The sequence below is a fragment of the Triturus cristatus genome, chromosome 3_1 (genome assembly GCF_964204655.1).
Source record: "Triturus cristatus chromosome 3_1, aTriCri1.1, whole genome shotgun sequence".
In the NCBI taxonomy this organism is placed as follows: domain Eukaryota; kingdom Metazoa; phylum Chordata; class Amphibia; order Caudata; family Salamandridae; genus Triturus; species Triturus cristatus.
In genome coordinates this window covers 699,731,332-699,750,453 of record NC_140583.1, presented here as the reverse complement: position 1 = coordinate 699,750,453, position 19,122 = coordinate 699,731,332, and the positions used below count along the sequence as shown (strand labels likewise).

The 19,122-nt window shown below is 49.7% G+C and overlaps 1 protein-coding gene across 1 annotated transcript in view; it reads right to left on the bottom strand.

The window, feature by feature from the left end:
- Nucleotides 1-19,122, bottom strand: part of LOC146860813 (sperm-specific sodium:proton exchanger-like) — a 4,738,575-nt gene that overhangs the window by 1,241,424 nt on the left and 3,478,029 nt on the right. Inside the window, exon 14 of the mRNA XM_085646173.1 lies at nt 15,104-15,253. Coding sequence (XP_085502299.1) covers nt 15,104-15,253 — 150 coding nt within the window. The remainder of the gene's footprint in view (nt 1-15,103; nt 15,254-19,122) is intronic.

Sequence of the window (19,122 nt, the reverse complement as noted above, 5' to 3'; positions counted from 1 at the left end):
CACTGTCCGCTTTCTCACCAAAAAGGCGAGTGCCATCAAAGGGCATGTCCATGAGAGTGCTCTGGACATCACCCGAAAAGGACGTGGACCGCAGCCAGGCGTGACGTCTAAGCGCCACCGTGGTAGAAATCGCCCTTCCCAGCGAGTCCGTAGTGTCAAGCCCACAGCGGATAGCATGCCGTGCTGCATCCCTCCCATCGGCCAGAGCCTGGGTAAGTCGTGTCTGGACCTCCTCCGGACACAGGGGCAGCACGTCCTCCACCATATCCCACAGAGGGTGGGAATAACGGTCCAAGAGACAGGCGGTGGTCAAAGACCGCAGGCCCAAACTAAGGGAGGAGAACAGCTTTTTGCCAAACTGTTCCAGTCTCTTGGAATCCCGGTCCGGCGGAGCGGTCGGGAAGGAGGATTGGGAGGTAGAGGCCTGGATAACCAGGATCTCGGGGGTAGGGTGTTGGGACAGAAAACTGGGGTCGCCCGGAGCAGGCCGGTGGCGCCTGGTGACAGTCCTGTCCACAGGAGGAACTGTGGAGGGCTTGGACCAGGTGCCCTGCAGAACGTCAATGAGGGCCTCATTGAATTGCAGCAGAGGCTCAGTGGAGCTTGCTGCAGACTGAAGCACCTCAGTGAGGACGTTAGTCCTCACAGCCACGGCAGGTAGCTCAAGCCCAAGGGCTGCGGCCGCCTTGCGCAGCACCACGGAGAAAGCAGCACCCTCCTCCGAAGCCACAGTCGGAGGAGAGATGAATCCAGTGTCCGGAGAGGTATCCAGGCCACTGGCCTCCCCCAGTTCATCTGCCCAGTCCTGTGACAGTTGAGCCTGAACGGCCATAGGATCCTCGGATCCCTCCCAGTTGTCCCCATCATCCGATTCCTGGTATGCAGGAGGAATGATCGGATTCGGGCGATAGACAAAATGTGTCTCCAGCGGCGCCGAACGCGGCGTCCATCGACGCCGTATCGGCGCCGGGCCCGGAGTGGGGCTGAACCGGGGCTCGACGCCGAGCGGAGTCGGCGTCGGAGGTGGTACCGGTGTCGACGCCGGCGGAGGAGGCATGACTAGGTCGACTGGTGTCGGCGGGGACTCGGGAACGGGTCCCTCGGGCGCTTGCTGCGTCGAGGCCGGAGCCGTCAATGGCGCCTGGGGCCAGAGCCGCCGGCAGGCAAGGTTGCCCAGTCGGGTCCGCGGGGCCCGAAGGCGCGCCAGCGGGCGTTGACGGCGGAGCCAGGTTCCTCATGGCCGAGAGGAAGGCACTGACTTCCGCCGGCGTCGTGTCAGTCCCAGGGACCGGTGGGTATGGGGACTTGCGCGGCGCCTGCGGCTCCGCTGGAGCCGCGGGGGTGGAACCACCCTGACCCTCGGCCGAGTCGCGCGACCGGCGAGGGGAGTCCGAAGAGCGGTGTCGCCTCTTGGACTTCTTGGAGTGCTTCGACTTACCCGAAGACTTGGATCCCGACGACCGATGATGACGTCGGCTGCGGCTCCGCGACCGATCCTTGGACCTCCTCCTGGACCGGGATCGAGAGGTGTGCGGAGCCGAGTGGCGAATCTCGAGAAGCTTACGGGACCGCTCCCATCTAGCCTTCGAGGCCAGGGCCTTGCAGCCCGAACACGACTCCGCGTCGTGGTCGAGGCCCAAGCAGTAAAGACACCGGCGGTGATGGTCCGTAACCGACATCAAGCGGCTACAGTCAGCACAGGCTTTAAAACCAGGCATCCTACCGGCACCGGAGTCGAGACAAGATCAAAAAGGATCGAAAAAGTTAGTCAAAAAGTGACTAAAGGGGTAGCTCTCCCGGATCTGCGCTTACTGGCGCGGAAAAAAGAAGAACTGATGTCAGCGTGCGAGGGCGGCGTCTAAGTACTCCGACGACGTCATTCCGTGGCACGACTCCGACGACGGACGCGGAGCCGCAGACGACGCCTAGCGACGCGCAAGGGGTATTGCTGACGAAAAATCTTCCGGATCCAGTCTGACGCCTGGGGATATTCTAAGGTGAGGAATCTAACTAACGTGTTTCTTTCAGATCTTATCGACAATCCTCTGCCACAGGCTGGTTTTTTGGGCTATGCTGGTCTGTCTGACCAATGTTCCAAACAGCTGTGGCTCGACTCTGATGACTTCGTTGACAAGGAGCTCCAGCTCCGCCCTTGTGAACTTTGGATTCTTGTCTGTGGGCATGGGGTGGGGTGTGGGTGTGGATGGTTGTGGGTGTGTGGGTGTGAATGTGATGGTGTGTGTGTAAATGTGAGTGGGGGTGTTTGTGAAGGAGGTTGTGTGAAGGTATGTGAATTAAGGTGTAGTTAAGGGGTCAGTAAGGTGCAGTCGTTTGTGTGTGGGGTCTGGCAGCAGTGGGTCTGTTGCAAAGGCTCATGGGTTGTGTGTGTGGGCCCTTTTTATTGGTCCATTTTTGGGTGTGGCTGTGTTTGAATTTTTGGTGTGTGTGTTATAAGAGGTGGTTGTGAGTTTGGGCCTCTGTTTGCCTGTTTGGATGTGCCAGGTCAGTCTTTGAGATGTATTTTGTCATGTAGACGTGTTTTGTGGTGTTGTGCGAGTCGAATTGACCCTCCTTGTGCTGTTTTACAGTGTCCTGGTTCTGTACGAGTAGTTTTCAAGTAGGTACAGTCCGTACATACGCGATGCTGGGTGAGGGTGCTGGGGTACGGGGTTGGGGTGCTGCGCGTACATGCGGTGGGGGTACGGCGCGTACAGGTGCGGGCCTGGGGCGGTGGGGGTACGGCGCGTAAGGGTGCGGCCCTGGGGTACCCGCGTACATGGGGGTACGGCTCGTACATGCGGGGGTACGGCATGTACAGGTTCGGGCCTGGGGTGGTGGGGGTACAACACGTACAGGTGCGGGCCTGGGGCGGTGGGGGTACGGCATGTACAGGTGCGGGCCTGGGGTACCTGCGTACATGGGGGGGGTACAGCATGTACATGCGGGGGTACGGCGCGTACAGGTGCGGGTCTGGGGCGGTGGGGGTACGGCGTGTACAGGTGCGGGCCTGGGGTGGTGGGGGTACTGCGCATACAGGTGCGGGCCTGGGGTGCCCGCGTACATGGGGGGGGTACGGCGCGTACATGCGGGGGTACGGCGCGTACAGGTGCGGGCCAGGGGTACCCGCGTACATAGGGGTACAGCGCGTACATGCGGGGGTACGGCGCATACTGGGGGGGTACGGTGCGTACGCGGGCGGACCTGGGGTACAGTGCGGACTGGGGGGTGTACGGTGCTGACATAATGGGGGGCTGTATGGCTCGTACACGGGCACAAGTTTACCCGTGTACATGTGTGCTACTGCGTTGGCTCCGTACGGGGCCTTTTACATGCGGTTGTGTATTCGGACGGGCGGTACGAATCGTACTTGCGCGTTTGGACTTTTGCTTTACGATTTGCACGTAAAAATGTCCGGCTCCCTCTCGTACACTTTTCACGAGGCCATTCGGACGTAAAAAATTCCGACTCCCTCTCGTAGACATTTCCCGATGCTATTCGTAGGTATTTTTCACGTCCGAATCGTACTTGCCCGTTTGTACGGTACATGTACGATTCGTACGTAAAAAAATACGGATACGAGTCGTACGGTAATTTTTTTTAACGGATCGGAAGCGGCACCTCTATGTATTAGTTATTATTTTTAAACATTTTTTTATATTTTTAACTATGTTTCTTTTAATTATATGTAATATTTACTTTATTTTACATAATTTTTTGACATTTAAAAAAAATCGATATTTTTCATACCAATATTTTGACATTGATATTTTTGTACTTACCATGATGTAGAGAGGATGTCGATATTCTTGACTTCGATATTTTTATACCTCGATATTTTTGTACCTCAATATTTTTGTAATCAGTATTTTGTCAGTGATTCTGCAGCTAGATAGAGTCTCTACCAGATAATGCGTTACCGAGGGTAAGTAACTTTTTCATCGGATAGAGACTTCTAGCTGCAGATTCCTTACCTTTGAATCATATACCAAGCCATACCATGTTAGCTGTGGGTTGCCGACTCATGAACTAGGCTAAAAAGTCTTGCAGGACTGAACGGGCAAAATTCCCATCCCTGCGCACTTGACCATCAAGGCAATAATGTTTAGCAAATGTGAGTAATGATGCCCACGTTGCTGCCTGACTGATGTCTTGGACTGGGACACTCCGAGCCAAGGCCGTCGTCGCAGTCTTTTCCCTGGTGGATTGGGCCCCTAATCCCTCAGGGGGCTGCTTCTTCACCAAGGCGTAACAGATTTTAATACAGAGAATGACCCAGCGAGAGATGGTCCTTTTCTGCACTGCCCTTTCCCTCTTTGCTCCCACATACCCCACAAAGAGTTGGTCGTCCGCTCGGAACTCTTTCGTACAGTTATGGTAGAACAACAATGCTATTTTTGGATCCAGACGGTGGAGAAGCTCCTCTTCCTTAGAGGGATGTGGGGAAGCGAAGAAGGTAGGCAAAGTGATGGACTGACCCAGATGAAATGGGGTTACAACTTTTGGTAAAAAATGATGCCCTGATGCGAAGCACCACTTTGTCCAGAAAGGACATAAGATAAGGGGGCGAGCTGGATAACACCTGCAATTCACTCACCCTCCGGGCTGATGTAATCGCCACTAAGAAGGCTGTTTTGATGGTCAACAGCCGTAGGGGACAGTTGTGCAAATGCTCAAAAGGAGCACACATCAGGTAAGTGAGGACCACATTAAGGTCCCATTGTGGCATAACAAAGGGCGTAGGTGGAAATAAATGGCCTAGCCCTTTCACAAGTCTATTTACAATAGGAGATTCAAAGAGAGAAGGGTGGTCTGGCCACCACACAAAAGCAGACAGAGCAGAAAGATAATACTTGAAAGTTCCCAAAGCAGAGCCCTGCTGGGCAAGGGTTAGAATTGATAAAAGGACAGTAGAAAGAGAAGCAGAAAGAGGATCATCTCTGAACAGTATAAAACAGATTTCCAATTGCAGGCGTATTCGATCTTAGTAAAGGGTCGCCTGGCTGCCAGAATTACATTACAAACTTCGGGAGAAAGGTCAAAAGCTCAATCTCCGTGCATGGAGGCACAGAGTTGACAGGTTCGGGTGAAGAACCCTCCCCTGCTGCTGAGATCCTCCCGAAGGGGCAGCCTGATCAGAGGATCGACATTCATGCTCAGAAGCTCTGGATATCTCCTTGCCCAGTTTGATGCCACAAGGATGACTTGGGCCCGGTCGCTCCTGATCGTCTTCAGAACCCTGTGCGGGAGTGGTATGGGCGGAAAGGCGTACAACAGGCCTGAGCACCACTCATGATGAAATGCGCCGCCAAGCGATAGCTGCCTTGGAAACTCCAGTGCGCAGTACTGCTGACATTGCATGTCCTCTTTGGAGGCGAACAAATCTAACCAAGGTTCTCCCCACTGCTGAAAGAGACCTTGTGCCACCTCCGACTGGAGACGCCTTTCGTGATCCTTAAGGCATCGACGGGTGAGATCGACTGCTCTGGTGTTCAGAGAACCTGCCAGGTGTTGAACCACCAGGGTTATGCCTTGCTGTTCCAGCCATGTCCAGAGACACAGGGCCTCTCGACAAAGGGTCCACAACCCCACCCTGCCCTGCTTGTTGCAGTACCACATGGCGGTGGTGTTGTCCGTGAACACCTGCACCAGCTTCCCCTTGACAGAGGGAAGAAATGATTTCAATGCCAACCGAATCGCTCGGAGCTCCAACACATTTATGTGGAGCCCCGCCTCTGCCGGACTGTGAAATATGGTTGGGGAAGGGAGAGAGGTCTGCCACTGACCCAATAGCGATTTGTTAACCACCGCTGCAGATCCTTCGCAGTTCCTTCCGAGATCTGAACCATGGCAGTAAAATTTCCCCAATGCTGTGCCCATCAGAACTTCAAGTCCCACTGCAGAGCCAGCATAAGCCACCTGGCGTGTCTTACCAACAGGATGTAGAAGGCTATGAGACCCAACAGCCTCAGAGTCAACCTCACAGAAATCCAGGATAGAGGCTGAAATATCAGAATCATAACCTGAATATCCTGGACACGCTGCTCGGGAGGATAAGCCCGAAATGGCACTGTGTCCAGAACAGCTCCAATGAAAGGGAGTGACTGAGAAGGAGTCAGGTGTGACTTCAGGACATTTATAGAGAACCCCAGCGAATGCAGGAGGGCCGCCGTAGTCTGAAGGTGGGAGATGACTGCCTGGGGCGAAGACGCCTTCTAAAGCCAGTCATTTAGGTAGGGGAAGACTGACACCCCTAACCTGTGCAGATGATCTGCAACCACCGCCATCACCTTGGTAAACACCTGAGGGGCACTGGTAAGACCGAAGGGGAGCACGGTAAAATGAAAGTGCTTGTGGCATACCTTGAACTGCAGGTAAGGCCTGTGGCACGGCAGAATGGGAATGTGAAAATATGCATCCTGCAGGTCCAATGCCACCGTTCAGTCTCCTTGGTCTAGGGCAGACAAGATCTGAGCCAATGGGACCACTTTGAATATCTCCTTTTTGAGAAAGAGATTGATGGTGCGAAGATCTAAAATGGGCCGAAGCCCCTTGTTTTTCTTCAGAATCAGAAAGTAGCGAGATTAACAGCCCCCGTCTACATCTGAAGCTGGGACCCTTTCTATAGCTCCTTTGGCCAAAAGAGCTGTAACTTCCTCTTGGAGCAACTTTAAATGATCCTCCGCAAGCCGTTCCTGAGTTGGCGGAATAGGAGGAGGAAAAGAAAGCAAAGTAAGAGAAAAGCCCTTCTGGATGATCTGCAAGACCCGCTTGTCTGTTGTTATAGATCTCCAGTGGGAGAGATGATGACTAATCCTCCCACCCACTGGAGTAGTGTGGTCCTGCAGAATCAGCCTAGGAGGGCCTGGAGGCTGCGGCTGCTGGGGGCAGTGTGGCAGACGACTTCTAGCCTCCATTCCGAGGACAGAATGTAAGAGGTTCACTTTCAGGCACGGCTTGGGTAGTCTGAGAAGGACGGTGGCTAGGATAGGACTGACGCGACTGGAAACCCCTTCCGTTGCCACAAAAGGGGCGAAAGGAAGACTGGCCACGAGGAGAGACCCAAAGATCTGGCCGTAGCTTGAGAGTCCTTGAACCAGACCAGGGCCGAGTCTGCCTTTTCTGCAAAAAGGTGGGTTCCATAAAGGGCATGTCCATCAAATTGGCTTGGACATCCCCGAGAAGCCAGTTGTACGAAGCCAGGCATGGTGCCTCGAGGCCACCGTCATTGAAATTGACCTGCCCAGTGAATTGGTCATATCCAAACCACACTGTATCACGAATTTTGTTGCATCTCTCCCGTCCTTGACAGCTTGGGAAAGCACAGCCCGGGCCTCCTCCGGGACTTGTGGCAGCACCTGTGCAACCGTCTCCCAAAGAGAGTGGGAGAAATGGCCCAATAATCATGCAGTATTCACCGACTGCAATGCCAGACTGGAGGAAGAAAACATCTTCTTCCCAAATGAGTCCAGTCTCTTGGATTCCCTATCTGGAGGGGCGGAAGGGAATGCACCCTCGGAACTAGAGGCTTACACCACCAAACTTTCTGGGGTGGGGTGTTGGCTGAGGAACTTTGGGACGCACGGAGCCAGGCGATGGCACCGTGCAATCGTCCTATTCACAGGAGCCCCTGTGCTAGGCTTGGACCGTGTTCCTAGAAGGACATCTGTTCGTGTCTCATTAAAGGGCAATAGGGGTTCAGAGGTGGAAGCCCCAGGAGATTAGTCTTGACCTGCACTGAGGGCAGCTCCAGTCCAAGGACCTCAGCTGCCCGCTTAACCACCATGGCATAGGACACCCTCTCTCCAGTAGCCACTGTAGGCGAAGAGAGCATACCAGTGACTGGGGATGTATCCAGACCACTGGCTTCCTCAAGTTCCCCATACCAGTCCATAGTCTCCTCAGAGACATCCTGGTTCTCAAGTGGGTCTCAGGCAACAACATAGAACCCATGGGCTCTGTGGACATTGGAATCGGCGTCAGTCGATGACGTTCTGGCTTTCTGTCATCAGGGATGAGGATGGAGCTTGCGCTGCCGACGGACACCGGGGATACCGTAGGCACCGACTTCGGGTTTGACGCCGGGGGAGGTTGTGTTGGCATGACCAGCGTAGACCTGGATCTGGAAACGGATCCCTGAGGCCCCACTGGAGCCGCGGCTGAAGCCGACGGCGTCAAACCCAATGGGGCCCCATTCGACCCCGGGGGCCCAAAGACTCACCAACGGGCTTGTTACACTCAATTACGTGGTGCATGGCCTCGAAAAACTAGTTCATTTGAGCAGGAGTCGCTCCGGCTCCTGGAAAGGTTGGGAGGTGCAAAGTCGACTAAGGCTTCGCAGAACCATGCCTAGAGCGTCAGTGATCCTTACCTTTCTCGACAATGGACGCCAACTGGAGTGAAGACGAAGTCTGCTTGGACTTCTTCTTCTTCGTGTGCCTCTTCCCCGAGCGGTCCTGTGACCTCCTCTTTTTTGAATGGGACCGTGACCTCCTCGGAGTCTCGCTCAACTGTGTCGAATGCCGGGCTGCAAGCAACTTCATCGCTTGCTCCCTCAAGGTCTTCAGGGCCATCACCCTACAGTCTGAACTCAACTTCAAATCGTGGTCATGTTGAAGACACCACAGACATACGTGGTGGTGATCGATCACCGACATCATGCGGGAACAAGTCCCGCATGTTTTAAAACCTATCTTTCTACAAGACATCCCTCGCACACAATGTCTGTATCTCTAAAATTTTGACAAAGGTCGAGAAAAAAGCCTGCCAAAAAGCGGCAGATGGATATCTCTTCTCGGCTTGGCGCTTAACTAGCGTGGAAAGAAAAGAACTGACATCTGTGCCCCTGGGTTGCCCCTATACAGGCAGCACCATGTCGTAACCGGATCCAGCCTGATGCCTGGGAAATTTCAAAGGTAAGGAATCTGCAGCTAGAAGTCTCTATCAGATAAACTGAAATAATTCTATATGCTCTTTTTATAATATTTTGAACATGTGTATTTCACATTGTCTTTTTATATACGGCCTCATTGCAATGATTTTAATTAATTGTGCAATAAAAATGATCTTTATCTTATCTATCTAATATGTGCTTCAGACAGTGCAGTATGAACAAAAACAGGTACATAAAACTGAACAGAGCTTGCTCACTGAAGCAGAACATGTCTACAAGAGAGCCCCAGGATCACTAAGTTCAACTTTGATTAGTACTGCTTTCATGGGAAAATAAAGCTTGAAAAGTATGGTTTCAAAGCAGTAATATTTCCTGTGCAATCAAAGAATTGAGCTATGCTCATTAATTTTTTCAAGTTTAAAAATACACTACAAGAGCGCATGCTGCGCAGAACAAAAAGGTGAAGTGCCTTGTTCAATTCTCACAGATGCTAGGCCAGAGCACTGCTTTAAAATAATCAAAACCCCATGTTTGGGAAAATAAATTCTTATTGGACCTTCTGTGGCTTTCAATTAACACAAAATCCCAAAGTGATCACTCAACAATGTAAAATGAACAAGTTACTTACCTTCGGTAACGATGTATCTGGTAGAGACACAGTCTAGCTGCAGATTCCTTAACTTAAAATATCCCCCAGGTGCCAGACTGGATCAGGAGATTTTTCAGCAGTACCTCTGCGTGGGGGATGACGTTGCATGCCTCTGCCCTGACGTCGCCCATGGATATGATGTCAGTAGAGCCATATAAGTCCCTCCCGGCACACTGACGTCAGTTTTCTACTGTGAAGCTTTTCTGCGCCACAACGCGGAGCCACTACTATAAGTATGAGAGTGTGGGAGCAGTGTGCCAAAAAATATAACAAATCTTTGAAACAACAATGACAATAAATAAATAAAATGAGGAGAAACATCACAATGCATTGTAGAGAAAAAACATCATACAGTACGGAACTGATGGGAGAGAGCAGAGTACTCGCCCCTGGAAACAGACTCGCAGAATCCAAAAACCAAACCCTCCTATGAGGCAAAACAGCAATGGAAATGAATTTTATGGTAAAGCACAAGCAGTCTGCAACCACATGAATATCATTGTAATGGACAACAAGTCTCTACCTACATGAAGTTATGGCAATTGACAACATTTCTGCAACAACAGAGAATGTGCAACCATACGTACTAAATATGACCAATTGACTGTAACATAGTCAAATAGACCCCAAAATAATGGAGAAAAAGTCTAAGGGGGAGGGAGGGAAGAAGGATATGACCAAACTCCACATTGGAAAAGAACCAGGGTGTAAGAGCGTGGATCGCTATAGGGGCCACCAATTGTGAGAATGGGTGGAGAAGCAACAGGTAAAACAGAATAAGACATCCTGACCTGGGAAGGATAAGAAGAAACTAACACGCATGAAAAAAGAGACCCCAGGCAGAAAGACCAGTGGGAAGAACCCTACCTGAAAAGGTCCTCGCAGAGCAGGGAGGATGGGTGGGCGTTAAGGAATATGCGGCTAGGCTGTGTTTCCACCAGATACATAGTTACTGAAGGTAAGTAACTTGTTCATGTGATAGAGACATTTAGATGCAGATTTCTTAACTTAGAATGGATGTCAAATTCATATCCCATTGGAGAAGGGTCTGAGACTTACCCCCACCAAGTTCCAAGAGAACAAATCCGTCAATAAAGATTGACTGAAACAGGTGGAAACAGCAAGTACAAGCGTGGCTGACACAAGACCCATTAAGCTCTGCAAAAGGAGCATGAACAAGGAAGGGCAATGTCACCACAGTCCATCAGAGGACAGTACGAGACTTTCACCTTCCAGAAACGGACAAGGGGAAAGCACAGAAACCAGAATGACCAGAGCACAATGAAAGAAAATTCATAAGCTTCTGTAACAAGAATAGAAGCAGACAAGTGTGCAGGATCCCATGGATCTGCAAAAAATAAAAGTCACAGATAAAGAGGAAAACAGCATGACAGAGTCAGAGTATACAAAATAAGCATGCACAACAGTGGATGCCAAGAATGACATGGAGAGAGACAGATGTACAAAACCGTTGCTACAAGGAGATACATGTATGTGGATAATAGGGATACACATATGCACACACGTAAAAGCCCATGAAATGTAACATGGACAGCACATATGCGTCGGCAGAAAAACACAGAACGTATCACTAAGTAGTCATACTAACCAAACATATGCAGAAGTACATTGGTCAAAGAATATCAGCAGAAGCTGGATACAAACATAAGGCTCGCTCTCTTAATAGAGAGAGAAAGAGAGAGAAAGGAAAGAGAGAGAAAAAGAGACAGAATCTGGGGCTAAGAAACCCAAGATAATGCAACACTGAAAAAATATAGTATGAGTGCTCTCTTGCAGTCAGTATACATAGTATGATTTACATATACACGTTTATATATATATACATATGAATGAATGAAGGAACATTTATAGAGCGCATGGTTACCCAGGGGCATCCCAGCGCTAGGCACCAAGTAGAAAACTGCGAAAGGTTAATGAAAGAAAAAGGTTTTCAGCAGTTTCCTGAACTTAAGATAGTCAGGTTCAGAGCGTATGTGGCTAGGGATAGTGTTCCAGAGTCTGGGTGCGTTGTATGTGAACAGTCGGCCTCCACTCCATGCACGTTTAATCTTAGGAACTAAGATCAAGCCTTTATTCCCAGACCTAAGGGCTCTATTAGGTACATAAGGTTGGATCCAGGGTTGAATCAGGGGCGGGCCTTTTCCCTGGGACTGACTGATGGGTGATACATAAAGCCTTAAATTGAATTATTTCCTGGACTGGGAGCCAATGCAAGGTTGCAAGGACAGGCCTTGCAGAGGAACGTATACACAAACACATCCATTTTTTTGTATAAAGTGAAAGCAAGCAAAAGACAAATACAGCAGCCCGCAAAATAGGTACCTTCAGTACCGATGTGAACCATAGCAGGACATAACATATGTCAAAACACAGTAAATCACTTACAGATATATCCAGAAATATGTATATATAACCATATACAGGCACTGTATAAATGACAAGGAGCATCTCTGAACAGAGAGACTTCTAATGACAACATTGGCAGAGGCCATGAGCAGAGGGACCTGAGCCTTGTCCTGGCAATGAGCAGAGGGAAGACCAAGGACATAAGCGCTTCCTAACACCAGAGATTGAAGAGTAGACAACACTACAAAGATTAGAACGCAGCCAATGCTGTGGTGAAAGTTGGACCAGCAAGCAACCAGTGCCTATGAATGTACCCACTGTGTACCCATGAAGAAGCAAAAACGATATCATGATAAGCCTACTGCATGAACTATAAGAAAATTTCCCAGAAGGTAAGAAGATAACAATCTTAAGAGGACCTCGTGGGATCCTCAGTAAGGACCTACACCATCCAGGAACAACAGGACCTGGAGCATTGTACACACACCACCCAGGAAGAACACTTCCTGTGACAAGGTAGAATGGCTATACAATAACCAATGAATACCACACATAGGGTTTTCGAGTCCCTCTAAAAAGCAAGGGAACACATCTTGAGACTAGCTCTTAGAGGAGTCAAAAATAAGGGCAGAAGCAGCTGTCTAGCTGTACCGCCCATCTGGGACATAGGCTTGAGCCCAGAGACGGATACCAGAGAAAAGCAGTGGCAATACTGAAACCAATGCAAACAAGATAATAAGTCCGCAACAATGGACTTAAAACAATGTCAATCACATTAAACTCAACATGGGACGCTGGATCGCTGCATACGTTTGACTGTCAAAAAGATGGGCCCCATCAAACCGCAAATCTCTGAGACGCTCCTGAACATTTTCAGGAAAACTGCCATCACGCAGCCAAGCATGGCGACGCAGAGCAACTGACTTGGCCATAACCTGACCCACAGAGTCAGTGGTGTCCATGGCTGATCGAATCGAAAATTTTGCCAGCTCAAGACCATTGTGGAGTATCCGAGTCAGGTCAGCCCTAGGGCCTTCAAGAAGAGAGGGAAGGAGGCGCTCAACTGAGTCCCAGAGGGTGAGAGTAGCCTGTGCAAACACACAGGACATGTTCAAGGACCGTTGGCCCGAGCTCGAGGATGCAAACATTTGTCTACCACATGTCTCCAACCAGCGAGACACCCTAGTGGGTGGAAGTATCAGAGGAGAGGACGATGGCAGCGAAGAAGAGGCTGCCTGGATGACAAACCCTTGCGCCCTAGGGCGTAGGGAGAGACAGACAGGGTCATATGGAGCCAGGCGATGACGATGTGCAATAGCACATTCCACAGGGTCCCCCAAGGATGGCCTGGCCCAGGTCACCAGAACAATATCGTACAACAACGCGCCAAAAGGCAGCAAGGGCTCAACATTCGCTTTGCCCTGGTGGAGCAGATCCAACAAGGGATCGGAAGGCAGAGACAGAAGGAGGCAGGAACTGTAATATGTCAGCAGCCTTGCTAACAACTCGTGCAATTGTTTCACTAGTCTCCATGGCCATTCTAGGTGGCGACAGCAGATCATAATTAGGGGAAGGTTGCAGGCTAACATGTCCACCAAAGGCCAAAGGTTCTGAAGTCCGAAGAGGGCCAAGGGCCTGCAATTGCTCCACATCAACATGTTCGGAAGAACGCGTAAGCAACACTGGGGAGGGCGAGACTTTGGTGTGCGACGGCGTCGACTAGGGACAAGTCCCATGCTACGGCCACATCAGACATCATCGCAGGGAGCCCCACAGGACTATGCCCTGATGCCATAGGTGGACTGTGGCCCAACGCTGGAATGGGATGCCCCACCATCGGACTCCCCTCATCGCAGCGACTCCGGAACCGGAGTCAGGGTTCTCCACTGGTGCCGAGGGCGAACCCGCCGGCGAGCTCCCAGTCTTTACCACCTCTGTGGAACCGAAGGCGTTCTAGGGAGAGGGGTTGACACAAAGATGGCCTGTAAAGCCTGGTAATAGGCTTCCATCTGGGTCCTAGTCGCCCCACCCCAAGAAATGGGGAGTGGGCGTGAGTCGACTGAATTGGGGGCTGTGTCCGGTAAAGACCGGGAGCAGCGGCCACCAACGTCATAACAACGTGAGGCCGATGGCCTGCGTGACTTCTTCTTGTGCGTACCTGAGGAAGGCAAGCAACGGCCTTGGGAAACACTCTGTGACCTGCCCAAAACAGGAGCCACTGCTTGAGATGGACCGGTGACGCTTGGGCTCCGAAGGGCACATCCAGGCAGACAACAATTTCATCCTACGTTATTTAGGTTTCAGATTCCGACAGGTGTCGCACTCCACAGAGTCGTGGTGCTCATCCAAGCACCACATACAAATCACATGCAGATCCATTGCTGACCTCTGCTGTGGACAGGTCTCACACGACTTGAAGCCTGAAGGGATTGGCACACTGTTCCCAGATGCGAAAAGGCATCAGTAAGGCCGAAGAAGCAGAATAAGGCCAGAGGACCCGCTTCTCCCAGATCCGTGCTGCAGGCGCAGAAAAGAATAAAACTGACATCAGAGCACCAGGAAGGATGTATATGGCTCAACTGACGTCATACCCATGGACGACGTCAGGGCAGAGCCATGCAATGCCATCCCCCGGTGCACAGAGTTACTGCTAAAAAATCTCCGGATGAAGTCTGGCGCCTGGGGGATATTCTAAGTTAAGGAATCTGCGGCTAGATGTCTCTATCAGATACACTTCACAGAACAGGCAAATGGCCCAGTGCATCCTGCATGGCATGAGATTTCTTTGCTGCCCAAGATGCTTTTTTTTAGGCAGTAGCACACGTTTCCAGTCCCACAAAGGCTCTATAGCTAACAGTGTGCATATTAATTTGTTAGCAGGCATGTGAAAGATAACCAATGATGTGTGAAATTTTTTCAAAACATTGGGAAACACTAAACAAATGTAAAACCTCACGGAGTTCACAACAAATAGAAACTAAAAACAGGGAAGCCTACTTACCTGTAACTTCAGTTCTCTATTATTCATAGCTACACATGTGGCCCTCCCTCCTCCCAAGATAAGTACTTTCAGTTTTATCCTTTTTCACATGTGCTATTGAAATGTTGAGGCATGGTGGTTTTTGACCCTCTGCTAACCATTGTCCACAGAACTCAAATCAAATTTTTTAGGTCTTGTTTGTTAGAATGTTTCTCACCTGAGTAATTTTCTTATTATCAGAAATCTGGTCTACTACATTCTTTATATCTTCTTCACTAATCACAAACCCCTTTGCAATATCATAGCCACAGCTTAATTGCTTGTTAATTTGCTTGCTCAGTATTTCTATTAGATGTGGCATCAAAACCTGAAAGACATAAATTCATAAATAAATCATTCATAGATATTTTCAAACATGTTAAGCATAATACCTTTATAATAACTCAATATCCACTTTTGATACTTTAAAACAGTTGTGCAGACTTTCAAAAATTCATTGCATCCTAGAAATTACAAATAGAAAGAAAACATCAGTCCTATAACTACTCATCGCTACTTGGAAAGAATGTTCCACAAATCTGAAAATGAAATATGATTTAATTGTAATCATTATTTCTTACAACTCATGTACAAGATTCTGGAACACAAGTTTTCCAAAAAAAGTCATGTTTTCCAATTACTCAAATAAATAGAACACATTCCCAAAAATGTAGGATTTACTGTCTTTTTAACCGGATAACAAATTTACAAATAAAGAAAGCACTCACTAAGTAAACATGATTCAGGAAATGGTGTCTTAATGTAAAACACTAAGGGGCAGATTTATGTTGCACTTGCGGCACTTTTGCGCCGCCGTTGCGTCACTTTTGTGACGCAGCAGCGGCGCAAATCCTGCGCCATGGTGCGGGGCATTTACAAACGTGACGCATCTCCCAGATGCGTCACGTTGTAAAGCCCTGCGCCACATGTAGGCGTTCCAGGGCAGGTGGGGGCGTTCCGGCGCAGGAACGCCTCTTAAAAGTGGCTGAGTGAAATCTACAAGATTTCACTCAGTCACTTTTAGGCCCATGCTGCGTCAAAACCCTGCGCCTGCTTGAAGCAGGCGTAAGGATTGACGCAGCATTGTACAGATAGGGCCCCCCAGATCATTGCTGGAGCTGCGTCGCGCTTGCGACGCAACTCCAGCAATGCGCCACTTTTCGGCACAGATGCGTCACGCATCTGTGCCGGTTTTGCCCCATGGTGCGCCGCATTATAAATGCGGCGCATCCATGGTGGCGCAGCAGTGCCGCATCATAACTGGCGCATCCCTGCTGATATGCAGGGATGCGCCAGTCGTCATAAATCTGCCCCTAAAACTTAGTGCAAACTGACCCTGTTTCTTTAAAAAAGACTGCCCTGTCCTGCCATGCCCAGGGAGGGTGTTAGTAAGGTATGTCATTTTTTGGAGCATAGGAAAAGTACTCATATCCCAACGGTGAAGAAGAAAATGTTACCGAAGTCTTAAATGTAGCCTAACCCCAGCCCGTCCAACCACTTACATTTGACTTGTTCTCTGACCAGTTAAGCCCTTTTGAACCCGGTTTCCTTCCTTTCCATTCTCAGACCTCTGTTACACTGCACTCCCTGCAGTCCCTCTCCTCCTCCCAGCCATTTAAAGCCTACCTCCTCTCCCACTCCTTACCTGCTCCTGTGGCTTTCCCATCTCTTCTTCCCATAAAAACCAGTCCTGCCCACCGCCCTCCCATGCTCTTCCTTCCCTCTTCTCTCACTTCTAGAACCTACTTAATAGCAGCAGCTGTGCAACTGTGCAATGGGCATGATGCTGGTGCACTAAATGCAAGCGGCATCTGTGCCCTTCCAAAGTCTGGACCTTCGCAGCCACCTACCTACACACCCCAAGCAGACACCTACAAAATCCCCAAAAATGGCTACTCAACATCACACCACAGCAAACCTGCATGTCAGCACCTACTTGCATGCATGCTTCTTAACACACAGTCAGTCAGTAACCATGCAACCGAAATATGGGACCAGTTGAGCAGTGACGCACCAGACATCCTCTTCCTCACTGAAACATGGCTCAACCCCACATTGGCTCTCGACATTGTCACAGTTAACCCAGACAGCTACAAGATTGCTCGACAGGACCGCCATCACAAGCCAGGGGGAGGACTCGCTTTCATCTTTAAGGAATTCATTAAATGTACTACATCCACAGAGAACATCACCCCATTCATTAAACCCCAGCACTTCAAGCTGCAACTCTCCGAAAATTTCACCTTGAACGGAACCCTTGCTCATCAACCACCCAGACCATGAGTCAACTTTGCCAACCTCATCACTGACTTTGTTGCCTCACTCACCATTGACTTCAGAGCCTACATACTACTCAACTACCTCAAATTCCACCTGGATGACAGAAAATACCTCTGCTCCAGAGCACTCATCGAAAGCCTGCACAACATTGGACTCACCCAGCTCATCTCAGAACCAACATACACTTCAGGGCCAAACACGACCCCATCGTCATCACCAGTGACAGCATCAAATACAATTCCAACACGCCGCTTACATTGACTGACCACTCCATTATCCACTTCCAAATCAACATACCTCAAGTCAACACCACAACCAGTGTTAGTATTCCAAGGCTCAGTTGGGCAAAATCACAGAAGCATACTAGCACAGCTCCCTTAGCACGGATCAACCCAGACACAAAGACAACCTCAACAAGGACATCAACAACTTCAATAATGGAGATCAAGAATTGCACGGACTCCCTCTCACCCATCAAACCCAACAAGCAAAGTAGATCAAACAAGTAGACCTCTGAGACACCAAAAAGACTGGAAAAAACTAGAAAGGAAATGGAAAGCCAGCCAAGACACCTTTGAAAAAACCACCTACAAGGCAGCCCTTCGATGCTATCACCAGTAAATAAGAGACACCAAGAAAGAAACGCAAGTGGACAGCATCAGAAGAAGCTCCAACAGCTGCAGAGAGATTTTCTGGATTGTAAAGGACCTCACCCTCAGCCACAGTCAATAGCATCCCTACCTTCCAACAATTCCGCAAAAACCTATCCAACTTCTTCCAATGCAAAATTCCAAACTTCTACAGCAACCTTGCACACCAGCATGACCTCAGAGAACTCATTGCCAACCTACCCACCACCAACCAAGATGGCCAACTCACCGAATGGAGAACCCTCAACAGAAACAGTTGCAATCATGTGGACCATCCACTCTGAGGCCTCAGTGGAGACTTGCCCCCACCACATCTACAACCTGGGAACATCACCAATCAGCACCACCCTGACCCACATCATCAACACCTCCATCATGTCCGCCATATTCAACAAGCCTACAGCTGACCCCAATCAACTAAGCAACATCTGACCCATCTACCTGCTGCCCTATCCAGCTAAAGGGATTGAGAAGGACATCAACAAACAACTCAAAACTCACCTCAAGCTGCACAAGCTTCTAGACAACACCCTATCAGGATTCAGAAAGAACCACAGCACTGAAACAGCACTCATCAAGGGCATTAAAATGACCCAATACCAGGGAGAAATAGTTGCCTTCATCCTGATCGACCTCTCCCCATCCTTCAACACTGTCTCCCACAATAATCTTCATCTGATGAATCTATGAGATTGGCATACAGGGATATGCACTCAGGTGGGTCTGCAGCTTCTTCATGGAAGGAACCCAAAATGTCAAACTGCCTCCTTTCACATCAGAGACCAAGAGTCTGATATAGGGAGTCTCACAGTGATTGGCCCTCTGCCTCACCCTTTTCAAAGTATGCATGACACTGCTCACCAACATCACTCGATCACAGGACATCATAATCATCTCCTACAACCATGACACCCAATTCATCCTCTCCCTGATGGGAAAGACATCCAACACCAGAACCAACTTCAACAACTGCATGACCCTAGTAGCAGACTAGATACATGCCAATTGCCTGAAGCTCAACCCCAACAAGTTGGAAGTACTGGTCTTCAGCAACAAGACCTCCCCACGGGACTACACCTGATGGTTGTCAGAGCTAGGAGTAACACCCACAGACCATGCAAGAAATCTAGGGATCATTCTGAATGACAAGCTCAACAAGCTTACCAAGATGGCACAGGTCAATGCAATGAGTACCTCCTGCTTTCATATCCAAAGCACGCTGTGAAAGATCTTTAAATGGTTGCCACACAACCAGGACCGTCACACA